We start from the raw sequence: 20,027 nt of genomic DNA on the forward strand, positions 1-20,027 counted from the left end.
AATTCCAAGACTCAACTTAAGACTTGAGATTGGGACTCACCTCACTTTTATCTTTATTATCCTTTTTTTTTTTTTTTTTCTTTAACACTTTTCTACATATAATATGTCATATATTTAAGTCTTAGGGCTAAAGTGATAAATTAATGCAAGTCTTTGTGAGTCTTAACAAGAATTTAATGACACCATTTTTAATGGGTACCACCAAAAATAATGTCAAATTCAAATCTTAAGACTTGGGGCTAAACTTGCTTTTTATACTGCATATACACCTGTAAAAGTCCTTGAATCCGATCTACCTGTAGAAGGGCAAATGCTGATGGGAGGGAGCAAGGAAGAAGCTAATGATAATTGGCGAACATGAAAATGACCTTTTTTTTTTGTTGTTATTAATCTACTACATATATTAATTATCAAGCATGATATTTTGCGTGAGTTGATCTATAGTTATCACACGATCCAAAACATGATTCACTAGACGAAAGTAGATCGAGCATGGTGTTTATCCAAGTTTACCTTTCAGTTGGGGTGCTAATGCATCCCAGACTCGTGAACTTGAAACCTTGCACCCCAGCTGAATATAGTGTGAATAAACATCATCAGAATTTTTGAAGTCAAATGGGTTTGAAACATTAGTCCGGGACTCCGGGTCCAGTTAGCACTTAAAATTCCTTACACTGAGGTGATACTCGTATTAAATATTGAAAGTATAATACATACCAAAAAAAATATTGAAAGTAAAATCTGATAAATCAACACAGTATTTACACCCATACAAAAACCAATGAACACAAGAACCCATTATTACTCTTGCTGTAGAGACATTTCTCTGGAGCCATACTAAGACTATTTCAACAAAAGCAACCAATGGTTAGGCATCGAGATAAGACTGGAACGGAAAGACTTAGTATGGCTCCAAGAAAATGTCTATACAGCAAGAGTTGTATAGACATTTTCGCATTCAGCAACCAATGAAAACAAAGTTGCTAGTTCATTTTCACATTGCATCTCAAAATGACCCGTAAGAAATCAGATCAATGGAAACAAGAACCCATCTCTTAGATGACCTAATAATGATACAGTAAGTATAATAAAACATGTAGTCAACATGGAAACCGAAAGCCAAAGACAGGGAAGATACCAAACTACCATTATTACTCTTTGCCCGTTGAATAACTTCTTTGAACACCCGGTGGTGCTGTTGGCATTGGGTAGCTAATATGGCATTGTGAAGCATCAGCAAACTGGGGGGCAACCACATATGGAATCTGCAATGAGTATAGATAGTAAATTTCCAATGAATGCTAAGCCCGAGCACTGATCAGGAAAAGTTTTCTTTGAGAGTTTGAGAACATTTCAAAGGACAAAAAAATTTAATTAAAAGAGAGAATTATGGGGCAGGTCAAGGTGTCTGCAAGGAACTTTAAGAGGTATGAATCAAATCAATCACCTGAATTGTTAAAGAGAGGACATAAAACAGGACAAGCCCAAACTTAGAATAACTAGGCTTGGTCCTTAATTCAAGCTTGAAAATTTTAATATCAATTTCCATGTTTCAGAGGATACTGTGAGATTCTCATTGGTATTATTTATGATAATCTATATGATACTCGCAAGTCATTTAGCTCAGTTTATTTAAGTTGCACATTCGAGCAACATTCTCGAGCTGAACTATGCTCTGTTTTTCCCGGCTTATTACATTTCAAGCTGAGTTCACACTAGCACCTATCCAAAAAGTTTCCAACATTTGACGTCGTTCTGAAGCCGGTATTCTCAGAAATTTAGTCTTTCTAGCCAAAGAGTCCACTAATATTAATACCACAAAACCAACCTGAAGCAAAATTAATTTGACATGTATTACTATACAAGTGATGAGTTTGTGTCCAAGCATAAGATTTAGCTAATTAATCATAATTTCAGATTATTTTGCCTAAAGTAAAGCTGTCATACAACACCCTACCTCACACAGTCACTCTTTTCTTTTTGTTTCTTTTCATGTTCAACTTCTTTCTCCTCTCCCTTTATTTCTTTCTTCTCCTTATTCTTCTGCTGTTCGCTGCTCTCCCTCTCCGCTTTGATTTCTTCTGCTGCTTCATCATCATATTGCCATCATATTCTCGTAAGCAAGCTGCTTGCGACTGTGTGTTTCGGGTTATTTTTGTAAGATGTTGGATATTTGAGATTTATCGCATGAATTGAACAAGGCAAATTGGCCTCATAAAAACTTAAATTATAGTTGACAAAACTTGATTTTTAATGCCCTAGATACTACTGTATGCATTAGCATGATTCAAAATATTAGAGGCTTTGGGTACACATATTTCATGAGAATAAAGATAATCACAAGATTGTTCTATCGAATACTTATGTTGTAAACCAGATTGTGTCAAGAATGATAAAGCTGATTTTTAATGCCTTGATATTAATTTTATCATGATTTTTGCAAGGTTTAGTGCTGTTAATGACTTAGTACTTGTTATTATTATTACCTAAGCATTAACTAAATAAATCCAAAGCTAAATTCCTAAAATATGGGGGCTGACAGCATGAACTAAAGTCTATCTCCCATGGTCATCCACAAAGATCCTCTTCCTCCATTCACTTCCATTTAGTCCCAATTTCTTCATGACATTTTAAACTCCTTCCATTTCAGTCATCATTTGCATTTTGGCCTCCCTCGGCTTCTTTTGAGATCTTCATTATCCCAATCCTCCACCTTCCTTACCAATTCCTCCTTTATTGCGTCCTTTATAATCCACAACAATAGTTTTACTTCAAATAGCTACACTCATAACTATACTCCTCACGGTGTTCCCATATGATTTACATCCTAATCAGATTATAACTTCCCACATCCATTGTTACTCCGACACTTTGTTCACTTGGATGTTGTGTGTCGACACGACACAATACTTGACAAATCTTATGTCGATATGTTGAAAAACAAATGTCGATACTTGATATGTAGTTCACTGCCGACTCAATCATTTTCTTTGTATTTTCAGATCTAGGTTTAGATCAATACCTATATCTAAAACTCATGAATTGCATGACATTTGCGGACAATTAAAAAACGACAAGTGATTGGTAGCTTGAGAGGTGCGATTCCATTGGTGAATTTTCCGGCATACGGTCCAGGTTGCAAACATGGTGTTAGAATCAAACCTCCTTTCTATGTTATAAATGATTTCCTACACTTTTTTAAAAAAGTTTTATAGGCTATAGATGCTATTATTATTTTACTGTCAACCCAGATTAATGACATCCATAAGCCTTCCACCCTTTACTTTTAGGGAAATTATACCATGTAGCCTTGTGTTTTATGTGACTTTCTTATGTAACCCTATATTTTGCACAAGTTCCCGAGACAACCTTAAACTTTGAAAAATATCATTAATATCAATCAAAGCCTTAATCCCATAAGTGGGGTTGGCTACATGAGCTGAACTAAATTTGATAATTTCGTGTAGTCATCGACAAAAATCTTCCCCCTTTATCTCTTAAGATCCAATGTCTCATACTCATGCAAATCCATATACTTCATATATTTCCTAACTCCTTCCAACCAAGTCATATTCGGTTTCCCTCTCCCTTGTTTAACCCCTTCATGGTCCCACTCTTCCACTCTTCGTGCCGGTGCACCCTCGGGTCTCCATCTTACATGCCCAAACCAACGCACACAATCATCCATTAATTTATCTGCAATGCCTACCACACCTACTTTCTTGCGAATAACCTCAGTTTTTATTGGGAAATTCTCTTTGGTAACACTGAACTTTTAAGTTTTCTCAGTGGTGAATTGCAAAACAACTAATTATCTTTGGTAAACTCGAATTTATTATATTAAGCTAATAATAACATTAATGACTAATTTATACTAAGTATTTAACTATAGTTAGGTTTATTTATTTATTTATTTATTTTTATACATTTCAATAATGATTTTAAAAATAATTTTTTTTTAAAAAAAGTCACCCACTTCCCCCACCAGCATCACACCACGCCGGCGTCGGTGCCCACTCTTCTGCCCTAACCCACGCCAATGCCTAGCCACCTCCCTCGCCGTTCGCCGGCCTTCCTAGCCCGCCACGCTTATCCCCCGTCCCCTCAAACCCACCATCCTTCCCCGAAACCCACTTCGCTTCCCCCCAAAAACCGGAGAAACCTTGAACCACCAGACCCTTCCCCGAAATGAACACTCTCAGCCCCGAAACCCCCTCCCCGAAATCTCAAGTTCTTAATCTCTCCTCCCTAAACGAGACTTTAAGGTTTGATTTCACTTGATTTTAGGGTTTGAATTCCCTAAGTTAGATTTCGCTCAAATTTTGAGTTGGTTTTGCTCAATTTTAGGGTTTATTTTGGTCGATTTAGGGATTAAAAGGGGCGTTTTTGCCGGTAAATAGGGGGTCACCGGCGGCGGGAGGAGAGAGAGAGGAGAGGATCATCGATGGTGGGAGTGTTCGGTTTGGGAAGAGAAAGGAAAGGTTGTGGGCGGTGGTTTGGGGTTGGTGGTGTTCTTGGTTAGGTTGTGGTGGTGGTTTGGGCGTTTGGGGTCGCGGTGGTGGTTTGGGCGTTTGGGGTCTCAGGCTGGCAGAATAGAGGTTGGTTTTTTTATTTATTTATTTTTTTAAATAATTTAATTATTAAAAAATTAAAGAAATAAACCATGGTTAGTGAGTTTACATTAAAATAACTATTCTCTTAGGTAATCAATAATTCAAGTCTAAAGATAATAAGTTTTTTTGCAATTCACCATTGAGAAAACTTAAAAGTATAGTGTTTCCATAAAGAATTTCCCTTTTCTATTCTCTCTCTTAAACTGTTCCCGCACATCCACCTTAACATGCGCATTTTCGTAAGATCGTAACCTCCATCTTTTTAATGTGCTCTTTCTTTAAAGCCGCACATTCTATACCATAGAACGACACTGGTCTTATGGCGGTCTTGTAAAATTTTCCCTCAATTGTAAGGGAATGCTTCGGTCTCATAACACTCTCGTGACCGCCCTCCATTTAAGCCACCCTAACTTAATCCTATAGGCCACATCTTGATCAATGTCACCATTTTGTTGGATGATCGACCCAAGATATTTGCAACATTCACTGATGGTCAAGTCCTTTCCATCCAAACTCACCACATCATTGCTTGTCCCCCTCTGAGTACCAAAGTGGCATACCAAATATTTAGTCTTACTCCGACTTATCGTAAACCTTCTAGATTCCAACCTTCATCTCCATTGCTTGCAAAATATCATTAAATTTTATGGAAAAGCTAACTTGTTAATTATTTCACTTTTTTTTTTTCCTCTTCAACTCAATCTCATTAGTTGAAATAATGGTGGCACTAAGTAATATATATCTCTCTCTCCTTCTCCTCACCTATCTATTTTTTCTTCTTGAACTTGCAAAATTTTAATTGAACCTTGAGACTTAGCATTTACCATCCTACATTATCCACTAAAATTTAATTGAACTTGCAAAATTTTAATGCCTTTAAAATATAAAAAAAAAAACAACTTAAAACTTAAAATTTACCATCCCACATCATCCACTAAAATCAAATTAAACATCAAATAAAAAAAACATATATGTAAAATAAAAAATAAAAAGACATATATGTAAAATAAAAATTAAAAAAACCAAATAAGGAATGAAGAATTAAGAAGATTTAAAAGGAGTTACTTATTATCTTTTTTTCTTTTCATTTTTACCATTTTAGTTTAAAATAATAAAATTACTTAACATTGTTATGTTTTCCATCCAATTTAATGATTTTTTACAAGTTTAAGGTTACCTAAGAAAAATGCATAAAACACAGGGTTACATGGTATAATATCTCTTGTGATTGTGTTGTTGTTAGACCTTTATAGATATCATAATATACATTTTAATCTTACTATGTGAAATTCGGTCCTTTGACGCAATTAACCAACGGAACTGATTCTAATGGGTTCAACCCGATTCCAAAACCAAGGATCCAATTTAAATTAGCGTAAAAGTTTTTCAACAATCCAAGTAAAAAAAGGCCATTAACCCATTCTCATGATAGCAAAAAAAAAAAAAAAAAAGCACTCTCCACCACCTACTTTCTTTTACTTAAGCACCCACACCCCCTTCAAACTCTCAATATTTTCCTATACCCCATTTTCCTTTTTCTTTCATCTCCATCTCTTTTAAAAGCTAAGAGCACTTACATTTCTTTCATGTTCAAGATCTAAAGAATAATATATTTGTTTCATTATAAGTTACCTTTTTTTATAATTGATTTTAAATTTTCGTTTAAAGTAATTTGTTTTTCAATTAATACGAAGTACATTTTTACTTTCTTTCTTTATATTTAGTCTAGTTTTAATATTGTGAGAGATTTCTTTTTTTGTTCTTTTCTTTTCAAAGGTATAAGAACAAAGGTAAAGTCCAAGAACATGGTATGGGAACAGGAACATGTAATGTAGGCTCTAGAGTTCCCACAAGCCCGGAACATATGGTTATTTGTTTTGTAATAATTAATCCATTTTTTTTAGATGCATCATTGTTATAATTGCGGACTTATAGACAATTTTTAGAGTGAAGAAAGAGAGAATAAAAAGGGCCCATGTGATGTGACTGTTTCAGAGAGATAAAGAGTATTTGTTGATTAAAAGGGAAAGTAATGCATCTAAATTAAAATTAAAAAAAATGTAGGAAATATTTTTTTAGTTTATTTTACTATTTTAATAAATACTAAGTGTTACTTCATTTCCGTTTTCATTGGGTTTTTTTTGAAGTTTTAGTCATTTTTACATTGTTCCTATTATGATGACCTTTTTATTCATTTTTTTTATCGCCTAAAACACTAGTAGGACTAATTTTATTTAATAAATCCCTTACTTTATATCTCTCTCCACTCCACTGTAAAGTAAAAGTACCAACATGTATAGTCTCCGTTTTCACTTTTCCTTAGTATGCATTGTTATAATAACTGAGTTGCTCAAGAAAACGAAGGAAGTATTAGCTAGAAAAAATAAAAACAAAAACAAAAATTAAGTTAAATGAGAAAAGTACTTAAAGTTCAATGAGAAAAGTCAAAGGTTGACATCAGATTTAAATAAATGTAAAAGAAAAAGAAAAAGCCCTAAGTAAAGGAAATCACATGTTTTTCCCCCACTTGCCCCAAACCTTTCTTTTCTTTTTTTTTTTTTTCCAAAAAAGATAGTTGCTCTCCAACACCGATGAACACAAGCGAACATGGGGAATGTACCTATGATTCGGCATGTGTTTTTAAGCCCTATAACTATATTGAAATGCTTGAATTGCAAATCTAGGGTTTTCAATTCTAGTTCGTCACTTCTCACAATCTGGGTTGCTAACTACTATGAATGGAGAATGGACAATTCATGGTTTGAGGCATTGTCCCGCATTCCAGGTATCACTAGAACTCCAAGATTGTGCAAACTATCAAGGGATCAAACAAATGAGTCATACTATATAACTTTGGGAGTGATTGATAGAACAAAGGTTAAGGAGAATTATGAACATCTTATAAAATTAATTTGGATTTATGCTAGGACGATCGACCATGGAGGCAATCCATCTTATGAGACAACTAATGGAGATCTATAAGGATAAGAAGAAGGATTTACATATGTTAACATCATTAAGGATCTATAAGGTACAAGGGAGATTCTTTGCAGGGTTTTAACAAGAAAAGACATTTTACGGAAATATGTTAACATCATTAAGGACATGTATAAGGGAGCTAGCGCAAGAAATCACTATTGGGAAAACCGAAGAGTTCCCTATTACAATTGGAGTTCATTGTTCTACACTTAGCCCCCCCTTTTTTTTTGCTATAGTCAAGAATGAATTGACGAGTTCAATTCAAAATGATATACCATGGTTCATGATGTTTGCTAAAGATCGTGTTAATTGATAAGAAAAAAAAGGCGTAAAAAGTAAGTTGTAATCGTGGGGACGAAATTTTGAATCCCATGACTTTGAGTAAGCAAGACGGAATATTTGGAATGTAAGTTTAGCAGATGATCAACTTGCATGGGAAGGTTGTCCAAGGCTATGAGGTCTTAGGGATCTATTAATCAAAAGAATAGAGAATTGAAAGAAGGTGTATCTCTAAGGAACAAAAATAATACTTTATGTCGAATACTTCTTGGCATGCCCCTTAAGGTTTATAATCCAAGATTATTGAGGTACTATTTATGTTTCTAATCTAGGATTATTGGAGCCATGGGCGGAACCACTAAGGAGCAAGGGGGGACGACTGTCCCCCCACTTTCGGAAAAAAAAACAGAGGAAAATTTTTTGGGAAAATAGTTATATACAATTGAGTGTAAGAAAAAAATAAGAAATTTGCCTTAGTTAAGTTGGTAGTGGGCTAGAAACAATATGACAAGGGGCCCAATATGAGACTTTCACCTACCTCACGGTTCGAATCCCCCTTTTAACATTATTTCCTCGTTTTTGGGGGGGGGGGGGGTTGTTTTTTTTTTCAACGAAACCACTCGACTACTCCCTTATTCCTATTTCCCAACCACGAAGGCACGAACCACCACCCACGCGGCCACGAGTCCCGAACTGTAGCGAGCACCACCACCTTCGCCGGCGACCACCGCGCCATCGCTCCGCCAAGTAGGTTTTCCCTCTTCTTTTTTTTAATTTTTTCATATTTTTAAAACCCTATTTTACTAAGTTTAAGTAATGTTTTTGTGAATTCATCAATTATCAATGTTCAATGGTTGTGAATTAGAGAGTTATTTGGTTAATTAGTTTGTGAAATGAATTGTTAGTGAATTGATTTGTGAAATGAATTGTTAGTGAATTGATTTGTGAATTGAATTATTAGGGTGAATTAGTTTCTAAATTGAAATATTTTAGTAGTATGTAACTGAATTGTATTATTCAATGGATTTTGGGATTGTTACTTTTTAGTATTAAACAAGTATGTACCCCAATTATTTGTATTGTGTACCCGTTTTTTTTAAAAACAGGTTGATGTTGAATTATCGAAATTGTCCCCCCATTATCAAATTTCTAGGTTCGCCACTGATTGGAGCATCAAATTATGTTATTTATTCATTCGTTAACATTTTATTAATTTTTTTTTCCCCTAATGGTTAAAGATTTAGCAAAATTCATGAGCATATTTGTGTGATCAATCAAGTCTCTTAATTTTAATATCATGATTAGCCTTGTTTGATAGTTCATATTATTGATTTGTTCATGTCTCAAGTGCAAAGGTTTGGTACTTAATAATAGTCTTTAATTGTTTTTCAAGGTGATTTCAATTGATTAAACTAGGATTCAATTAAGTAATTAAGTTTAAAAGTTTAAGTATTCAAGGAAGGTTTTTATTTTTTTATTTTTTTTTATATATAATTTTATATATATATATATATATATATATATATATATATATATATATATATAATAATAATAATAATAATAATAATAATAATAATAATAATAATAATAATAATAATAATAATAATAATAATAATAATAATAATAATAATAAGTCTCGAGGAAAAGTGTAAAGGCTAAAAAGGGTATTATAGTATTGTTTAATCACCATATGATAATCAATCAATCAAAGCCTTAATCCCATATGTTATAAGCAAGATAAACAAAAATCATACTTATGTCTACTTGTCAAAAATACAGACTAAGATACTAACCAGTAAAAGTGAAAAAGATTGGCAACCAATACTTAAGAGAAGGTTCTCTTATAAAGTGTTGAACAAAGAAGGAATAGTTTTAGCATTGCTTTCTTGTATCTTTTTACCCTTTGCACAAAGTGCAATTATAATTAATAATCAATTTTCCGAAGGCTAGCTAATGTTCATGAGTCAAGTTAATCAGGATTGGTTGCAAGGCATATTGGACTAAAGGTGGTCAAGGACACAAGTTATTAAAGGTCTAAAAGTCAATTGGATGGGGGATTTCCAATCAAGTTGTATTTGGCTTAGTAATATCACGTGTGAGAATATCAATTCATATCTCTCTTTAGTGTATGGAATTTGCATTAGCTTTGACTTTTGCCTCACCATGTCTTGATGTATGATGGTTTTGTGTCAATCCATGCTTTTACTTAAAAATACATGGGAGATTAGATTTTCAGTTTTTTTATTAGGAGTTCAAATTGATTTAGTCATATTCAATAATAATTAAACAAAAAAAGAAGGAAAAATTGATTCTAATAATCCTACTTTTAGCCGGTTCGCGGTTAATAATCCCATCTTTTGATTATTATTTAATAATCCACCTTTATAGGGGATCTTCTTTTATTGGTCTCTTATGACCGGTAACTTGTACATTGGGTAAACTCTTTCTTTTTTAATTTGAGTGACACGTGTCAAAAAATAATTGGTAAAAAAAAAAAAACCCATCCCAGCCCCCTCCCCTTGCCCCGCCGACGACCAGGTCACACTCTCCCGCCGGTCTCAAAAACCTCCCCTGACGGCGAGATCCATATCGACACCGACAACCCCACCACCAAAATCGCCCCCAAAACCACCAAAAACCCCAACGAAATTACCCAAATTAATCCAATTTGAACCTAGATCAAACACGGGCTGCTCCAACAAATGAGGGGACGAGTAGAGGGTTTAAGGAGGTTTTCGACTGTTTTCGGCGATTTTTGGGGGGGTTTTCGGCGGTTTCAAGGTGGTGGTTGTAGTGGTTATGGTGGTTTCGGGGATGGGATTTGGTTTAGGTGGTGATTTCGGGGTTGACTTTAGGTCATCGGGGTGGTTTTTGGTATTGGGGGGTTCCGTGGCCGGCCGTTTTCGGGGGTTTAAGGTGGGTGCCGGCGGGTTGGTAGGGCTAGGGTATAGAAGAGGGTTTCAAGGTGGGTAGGAGATGGCAGGTAGGTAGTGTTTTTTTTTTTTCTGCTTTTTTTTGTTTAGTTTTTAATTTTTTTTTTAACCAATTACAAAATGACACGTGGCATCTTAAGCTATCAGAACCGGTTACCAACAGGTTAGGGACCAATAGAACAAGATACCCGATAAAGGTGGGATGATTAAATAATAATTTAAAGGTGGGATTATTATCAGCAAACCAGCCAAAGGTGGGATGATTAGAATAAATTTTTCCAAAAAAGAATTGCGAAAAAACTATTAAAGAGTTTAGGATTTAACAAGGGTAACTTTTTTTATTTTTGACACAAGGGTCTATTTTGGTCATAATGTTTCCACAATAAATTTTCAACGTCGGGTTACTATATACTTCCTCTGCTCCATATTTCTCGCAACATACCCTTTGGCACGCGTTTTAAGATAAGGGCTTGAGAGTGCAAACAAGCAAATTAATCGAAATTATTTAAACACAAGCACTAGAAAAACATGGATTGACACAAAACCATCATACATCAAAACCACCTTAATTTTTTTTTTTTTTTTTTTTTTTTTTTTTTTTTTTTTGCACTTTCAGACCTAAATTTAATTTTTTTTTGTCAAAAAGACCAAACCCTACTTTTCGATGTTAACCACCTATTTTCTGGTGTTTGACCTCAACTTGCAGGGCAAATGACTTCTTAAGTTCTTATTTTCCTAATTACACGTGCCATGCACGCTGAGGTTAATTAAACAAATTTTATTCATGTTGATAAAGAAAACTTATATTTAGAGTATGACTCTTAAAACTCGTCACTCCTGCAACATGAGTAATTAGGCAATGTTCAAGATCAGAAACCAGGGATATTTTATTTTATTAAGTGTAGCGAATAACATAATGAGCAAAGATAGTACCTGTGTTGCAATTCCATTATAAGATTGATCTTCCATTCCCCGGCTCTTGGGGGATGTCTTTGAAGCTAATGGATCATAGCTTGACTCGCTTCCATTTAATTTATAAAGTTCAGCCCCAATTGCAGTATCAGCCTCGTTGGTTTCAGATTTCACCTGCTGTAAGTATAAAGACGTTTGATTCACTCAGAATATAAGCAAAGAAATTCAGCAATATTCGATGATACAGCAGACAAAAAAAAAAAAAAACCTAAGATTACCTGAAATATTTTTCCTAGTGTTTTTAGCCCTTTTGCTCGTGCACGAAGCTCCTCTTTTTTGGCATTGTTGTCTTGAAGTACCTGGATAAGCAAAAGACATTTGTCAGAAATAATAGTCAACTTGACCCATATAATACCAAAGTAATTAATACATAATTGGATAGGTATAGCAACCATCTGACAAACACGAGAAAGAGTCCCTTCGATGTCAACAACATTGAGCTTCCACAGAGAATCTATCATCACTTTCTTGTGAGATTCCATATAGCTTTCAAGCTCTTCCTCAGTGTAGTTACCCTCTGCATTGAGATGTCGTTTCATGTCTTCTTGTAGCTGAAATAAAGCGACAGCACCTAAGATGGCCAACAAAAAAAGGGAAGAGATTAATGGACACAAATAACCAAGAGGAGTCTCTGAAGTGAGCTACAAATTAAAGATGATGTCATAAAGGAACAATTATCAAATAGTTTCAATTTTGCTCCAAACCATCCAAGAAATCTTTAGACAACTCTTCTTCTCACTTGGTTTTGAACAAATTGAAATCATTTAAACTGATGAAAAGGAAATTTTACTGACATAAATTGATACTTGCTGATTAAATTTGTTTTTTATGGGGCCAAGGCATTCATTAACCATCTTTCAAAAAAGGGAATCTCATTGATTCCATTTTATAAAATTGGATTAATGACTTCAGCATTTTTTCCCCTTATTTTAACGACAAGAGAAAGTACTTTTAAAGATACAAAACAGATTAATAGAGGAGAAGGCAGTTGATTCCTCAAAAAAATTGACTATCTGACAGGCCGCTCGTGGGCCTCGAATTTGAGAGTGTAATTGCAAAATGAACCCTGAGCGGCGAGCCCAGGGCAGAGCCTTTGATGCCCATGTTAGATGCCTAATGATGTATAATTTGAGAGTATTTAGAGGACAGAGAGTGGTGGATGGTCCGTCACCTTGGCCCCTAAGAGGGAGTATATATGGTAGCATATGATGAGTATGCAATAATGGGCCCTTACAGTGTATTTTGCTTATTTAGGTCTTATGAGGCCTCTAGGCTTACAAGGGTAAAATTACCCTAGACTAGAATGGGTATGACCATTTTGGTACTCAAAAAATTAGCTGGCGCACCTTCGAATGAAATACTTACCCAGAAATTTGGGAATGAGTGTAACCCCATTACTGAAGCTCAACTTTGAATGGAGCACTTACCCAAAAATGTGGGAATGAGTATAACTCCATTACCAAATCCCAGCTTCAAATGGAATACCTATCCAAAAATCTAGGAATGAGTATAACCCTATTACTGAAGCGCATCTTCAAATGAAGTACTTACCCAAAAATCGAATATGATCCCATTACCGAAACCCAACATCTAATGGAATACTTACCCAAAAATCTAGGAATGAGTATAACCCCATTATTGAAGCCCATTTTTGAATGGAATACTTACCCAAAATCTTAGGAAAGAGTAAAACCCCATTTCGAAGATGTACTGACCTAACAAAGATTTGGCTCGGCTAAAATCCGTTTTTCTCAAAATTTAAAATTCTTCGAAAATCATAGAGCTCGGCCTTTGGCTTTGCTGAAATCCGATTTTCAAAGAAAATTAAAAATAAATAAATAAACCAAACTCACATTTCAAATAGAATTGGATCTGCGAGCTAATTGTTTGGGTACCAAAATAATCATACACCTAAATAAGCCAAATACATTGTACGAACCCATTACATCGCACTTATATGTTACTATATATAAGCCCAAACGCCTAAATAAGCCAAATACACTATACGAACCCATTACATCGCACTTATATGTTACTATGTACTTCCCCCGTTTCAATTTACTTGACCTATAGTCCTATGACACGCAATTTAAGGAGTTAATTAAAGAAAACAAACGATATTTTTAATACAAAAAAATAAAACCGCCAATAAAGGGGATGAATTGGGGTTTCATGGTATTAATTTTTTTTATTTATCTTATATTAATCTTCTTTAATCTCTTCCTTAAATTGCGTGCCAAAGGGCTATAGATCAAGTAAATAGAAACGGAGGAAGTATAACTCTCTTAGGGGCAAGGTAAAGGAGGTCACACACTTATCATTTAAGAGGAGACCATCCACCACTCTCTCTCGCCTAACTTGGGCGTCAAAGGCTCCGCCAGGTCCCGGCTCGGGTTCATTCTGCAGGTTCACACAAGACCGAAATTCGAGGCCCATGAGCAGCGCGTAAAGGCCTAAATAATCAATTTTTTCCGAAACAACCACAATCTTTAAACAAGTCCTAATTAGAAATAATGTTGTAGTCCTCTCTCGTCACGAGCTTCATGTTCTCACAAAAGTAAAACAAAGTTGTTTAAGCCAATTTCTTTTGATTCATTAACTACAATAAGTAAATCATTATAAAAATTTAATAGCTACACTATAGGTCAATCCATACTATCAAACCCCATACAACACGGAAGGTCAATCTATAATACCAATATTAGATGCATTATGAGAATAATACTGCACCCACCTCTCTCTCTCTTAATCAACCATAAGACGTCAATGGCACTTGTTGAAAATTCATGCAACACCTCATCTAACGTAACCAAGACATGTAGATGCCTTTCAGATTAACACTAAATCAAGATATAACTTTTATTTTAAGGCCAAAATCAAGATATAACTTATCAATACAATAGTGACCGGAATATTTGAGTCCGTAATGTGTGATTCAGTGGCTAAAATGATTTATATGTTAGTTCAGAGGGAGTTAAGATGAAATTTAAGTTCATTAACTTTATCTTCCAAGGACAAGTCTGCATTGACTTAAATTTTGTTCCAATTAAATTCAATAACCGCATTCCTAATTGTGAGTGTTTTGACACTGGATTGTGCGGCGCGCTCTTGCCTTTTGGCGACAAGAACACAAGCCTAATGCGAAATTGGGGCTTGTAAGCACAAAGCAACATAAGCGGCAAAGGTATCTGATGACTTCCCATTACCAATAAGCGAACTCATAATTGACGGCAACAATGCCTTTTGAAGCCATATCATTCATGGACGTTGCTAAGATCCTTCCATTTAGCAGCACCTTAGGATGGCATAGCCTTAAAGTTAAGGGCAAGATTCAAACGAGGAAAGGCCCGCGGTGGATACCTAAGCACCCAGAGACGAGGAAGAGCGTAGGACGAAATGCTTCGGGGAGTTGAAAAATAAGCGGAGATCCGTTTCATATTGAATCACAGCTACTTAACAAAAAAGACAGACTATCATCGAAGATAAAAGAGAAATCACTGGGCTTAGGATTTCCATAGAGTACAAAAAAATGTTAATTCATGCCAACCTTACCTTAGTTCAATATTCCGCCCCCTCCAAAACAGAAAAGAAAGACTTCAATGTAGCTTTAACTACTACTACATTACGCAAGCACGCGTCTTAATGTAACGAGTGCGGAGTCGGGACTTATGACGACTGATACTTCAAAGCTAGCACAAGAGGGCCCGACGACAACGAGGGCTTCTTTGGAGGTTCTTTTGGTTTGGAAGGGATAATTTAAAAGAATGCAAGCACAATATCAATAAAGACTTAAAACAACACGCAAGTTTCAAAGCAATATGCAATCGGGTAAGGAGCTTGGATTTCATTCAATCAATCGCTCCCTAAAGAGCGTTAAATTAGCAATTAGAATCTAGAGGGTTTAAGCTGTGTCGGAGTAAAACTGAATATTTGGTATGCCGTTTTGATAATCAGAGGGGGACAAGAAATAAGGTGGTGAGTTTGGATGGAAAGGACTAGACCATGAGCGAATGTTTTAAATATCTTGGGTCAATCATCCAGAATGGTGACACTAATCAAGACGTGGCCTACAAGATTAAGTCAGGGTGTCTTAAGTGGAGAGTGGCCATGGGAGTGTTATGTGACCGAAGCATTCCCTTACAATTGAAGGGAAAAATTCTACAGGATTTCCAAAAGACCAGTGTTGCTCTGGGGTACAGAATGTTAGGCTTGTAAGAAGGAGTACATTAAAAAGATGGAGGTTATAAAAATGCGAATCTTAAGGTGGATGTGCGGGAACACCCTAAGAGATAGAATTGGAAATAAGGTTATTCGCAAGAAGGTAGGTGTGGAAGGCATTGCTGACAAAATAAGGAAAAATTGTACGATGAAGTTGTGCGAGGCACCCGTATTAACAAGTGCCCTAGAAGCTCGTCCATTCACCAATGCTTTCCTTTCGAGCGTGGGAGTGTACTTACCTTGACCATATCGCTGCTCCCCATCATGCCTCATCCCCTAACGAATCACCACCCGAAGCGATGTTAGCATTGAGCTTTTTTCTGGGCACCTCCACATAAGAAGAAGTCCTTATGCTTGCCCTTCTCCGCAAAGAGAAGGATGATTAACTCTTGCTATTATCAAGTCCTTCTCAAACCATTTGTTGTTGTTAGTTTGATCGGTGGGTTTTCTTCCCCACCTTTCCCCTTGCTACCACCACCTTTGCCATCCTTGTTTGAGTCCTTGTACTCAACAAGGGACTTAGCAACTACGATGGCTTCAGTAAGCATCCGCACATTCCTCCTTTCCACTTCTTTCTAAGCCCATCGTTGAAGCCCTCCAATGAAGTAGATGAGTTAGTTGACCTCTAATAGATCATTGATCTCAAAGCATCAGTGTCGAAAATTGCTTGATATATTCCTTGATGGTGCTACTGTGTTTCAAGTCACATAGCTTCATCATGGAGCATTCTCCAGATGATGGAACAATTACCCTTATTAATGTCCAACTCACGTCTTCTTAATGGAACTAGGTAGAAGCTGGCAGTGTTAATTTTGAAAGCATCGCTTACCAAGCGCATAGCGTCGAAGTACTTCTTAAAAGTCGTCGATCTCCCGAACATCCCTCTTCCCATGGTAGTTTTGAGGCTTAGGGACCTCCATCTTCGCCCCGCCCCCTATCACCGCAGCCTTCCGACATAGAGCAGGCTCCTCCTTCTGGACCTCATTCTCCTTCTTTAAAGCGAGAAGTTCCTTTGAGAACTCCTCACGTAACTTGGCCACCTCACCCATCATCTTCTCAAAGGCTTGATTGGCAAGAGTGTGGGCCTCCGTTCTATGCTCAAGGTTCAACTCTTTAGTTAGATTGTCAAGGTCAACTACTTGATCCTGGAGCGAAGTATTGCCGATTGCATCAGACAGTCCGCTCATGGCTAGCTTTAATTTAGTTAACTTTTCATCGGCCTTAAACATTCGCTTCACAAGCTTTCAGAAAGCTCTCATGCTCCATGCCTTCGGTGAGTTCAGTCACTTTCTTTTGATGCAATGACTTCCTTATTCTTACCCATAATTCCAACACTTACTTCTCCTTCGCAATCTACTATGCTAGCTAAGCGAACTAAACGACGCCCTTAACGATCGTTGTTGTAACACCATGTTCTATTATTTGTTTGGGATCGGGGTGTTACAGTTGTTGCTCTAATACCACGTTGCCACTTGAAGACTAACTCCCTTAGTCTTAAGCACGTGCGCCCATTAAATTTCTTCCCTAAGGTTGTTAGTGAAAGCTTAACACTGAGGATGCTTATAGCAAAGTATGCAACGGAAGCTTAAGTAAGTAAGAAAGTAAGATGTAAGCACAAGAGAGTAAGGTTAATGAAAACATTTATTACTTGAGAATGAGAGTGCTTACAAATGCTTGGATGCTACAAAAATGAAGGAAAAAGCCCCTATTTACACGGCTCCCAAGTGCCTACAGACTTCTTCTCTAGATCCTTCTAACCTCCTCAAATGGAAGGTCCTAAAAGCTATCTCTCTAGAGACTTCTATAAAATACCCGGCTATACAATTCTTATGTACATCATTCCAAAGTATTCTACAAGACTCCAGTACTAAGAAAATGTAAAAAAGAATCTTAGAGTGTTTTAGAAGCTTCCAGGCATTTCCTTAACCTCCTACGGCAATCTGGACATGGAAAGCGAATTCACCATGATGTTCTATAAAGCATCTTAGAGCTCTACCAAGTGAGGGTTGCGGGTCTATCATAGTGGTAGTAGACCACTTCTTAAAGTACAGGACATTCATTCCGGCACCAAAAGACTGCAAAGCCAAGCAAGCCGCCGAGGTATTTTTCAAGCATGTTGTGAAGTATTGGGGCTTACCAAGGAATATTATAAGTGACCGAGATCCGAGGTTCATCGCGAAGTTTTAGACGGAGCTCTTCAAACTCCTCGGGTCTGGTCTAAATTTCTCTACAAGCTTTCACCCACAAACTGATGGGCAAACAAATGGGCAAACAGAGAGGGTGAATGCTTTGTTGGAGTTGTATTTGCGGCACTATGTGAGTGCCAATCAGCGAGATTGGGCGAAGTTCATGGAAATAGCCCAATTCTCCTTTAACTTGCAGCAGTCCAAGGCGACACAGCAAAGTCCTTTCGAGATAGTCATGAGTCAACAACCCTCGACACCTCAAGCTACACGGGTAGCAGCCCCGCTGCCTACAAGCTTGCCAAGGGGTACCATGAGCAGTTGGACATCACGAAGGCATACCTTGACAAAGCAGTCAAGAAGATGAAGAAATGGCTAGACAAACATAAACGTCCGTTGAAGTTCGAAGAAGGCGACTTGGTCATGCAGCCGTTCAAAGTCTTCTGCAAGGTGCACAAGGGCCCTGTGCGGAAGTACGAGGGTCCTTTCCCGATCATTAGAAAGGTCCAGAAGGTTTTTTACAAGCTTGAGCTACCACTTAAGCTAAAAATTCATCCAGTGTTCTATGTTAGCATGCTCAAGCCCTATCATGGTGACAAGGACGATCCTACAAAGGGCGAGTCACATCGTGCACCAACCGCGGTTGTGGCATCTTTACATCGGGACATCAAGAATATAGAGGCCAAGAGGGCCATACAAAGAAGGGGTGTGCCAAGCTATAACGAGTATCTTGTTCGTTGGAAGGGACTCCCAGATAGTGAGGCTTTATGGGAAAAAGATGAGGACCTTTGGCCATACAAGGACAATATAGCCGATTTTGAGGGTCGGTCTTGACGAGGACGTCAAGACTTGGGTGGGGGAGCATGTCACGACTCACGTCCCTACATCCATAAAGGCATCAGTATCGTCACTTGGGCATTTGGGAAATATGAGGGTCCATCGTTTTTGGACCCAAAGAACACGATGGTGCAGGAAGATTTCCGAGGAAAGATTCAGAACATTCCTGAATGCGCTAGGAGTCTCGGGATACTCCGAAAGCTTCTAGAACTATCTAGGATACTCTTGTACATTCTTGTAGCACTAGAGTAGTGTAGAACTCTCCGGAATAATGTACATATGAGTTGTAATCAGAATTGTATAGAACTCTCTAAAAAGCTAGGCTTCTAGCACCCTCCATTTGAGGAGGTTAGTATGATCTATAAGAAGACTCTAGACACTTGGGAGCCCTATAAATAGGGGCCTTCCCCTTCATTTTTGCATTATCCAAGCATTTTGTAAACACTCACATTCTTAAGCAATCTAAGTTCTCTTAACTTGCTCTCTTATGCTTACTTACTTTCTCACTTAATTAAGCTTTCGTTACCTTCTTTGCTAGAAGCAATACTCAGGATGACTAGCAACTTTAAGGAAGGAAGTTATTTCCAGTGCGTGCACAAGACTAGGGGGATTAGTCAACACGTGACAACGTGGTATAGCCACAATGTATTTGGTAGACGATGTAAAGCTTTAGTGGCGCACAAGTATGTTAACATCTAAGCGAAAAGGATTTCGGTGGATACTTGGGAGGAATTAAAGAAGGAACTCATGGCACAATTCTACCCAGAGAATACTAAGATTGTGGCCCGTACAAGGTTAGCGACCCTCCAATATAAGAGCTCTATTTGTGAATATGTGAAAGAATATTCTACTTGCATGTTGGAGATCCATGACACGTCTCAGAAGGATCGATTGTTCAACTTCGTGCCAGGATTGAAGGATTAGGACCAAAGGGAGATTTGGGGCAAGAAAATACACATAACTTCAGCAAAGGAAAGGTTGATGGATTACTCGTGTATCAAGGTGTGGGGCCC

General features: G+C 37.0%; 1 protein-coding gene across 3 annotated transcripts in view; it reads right to left on the minus strand.

Annotated features, from left to right (window-relative positions):
* Positions 1 to 774: 774 nt before the first annotated feature.
* LOC145592534 (chaperone protein dnaJ 10-like) overlaps positions 775 to 20,027 on the minus strand; it is a 47,090-nt gene continuing 27,837 nt past the window's right edge. Inside the window, exons 7-11 of one of the 3 annotated variants that reach the window (XM_081649035.1) lie at positions 12,169 to 12,347; positions 11,995 to 12,075; positions 11,738 to 11,893; positions 1,147 to 1,265; positions 775 to 1,064 (exon numbers count right to left, since the gene is read on the minus strand). In XM_081649035.1, the coding sequence (XP_081505161.1) occupies positions 1,152 to 1,265; positions 11,738 to 11,893; positions 11,995 to 12,075; positions 12,169 to 12,347 (530 nt within the window). In that variant the 3' untranslated portion in view covers positions 775 to 1,064; positions 1,147 to 1,151. Of the gene's footprint in view, positions 1,266 to 11,737; positions 11,894 to 11,994; positions 12,076 to 12,168; positions 12,348 to 20,027 lie in introns of all 3 variants that reach the window. The other 2 variants (XM_081649036.1, XM_081649034.1) reach the window with 2 other exon arrangements.

Source organism: Chenopodium album, chromosome 18, assembly GCF_948465745.1.
Source record: "Chenopodium album chromosome 18, dcCheAlbu1.1, whole genome shotgun sequence".
Classification (NCBI taxonomy): Eukaryota; Viridiplantae; Streptophyta; class Magnoliopsida; order Caryophyllales; family Amaranthaceae; genus Chenopodium; species Chenopodium album.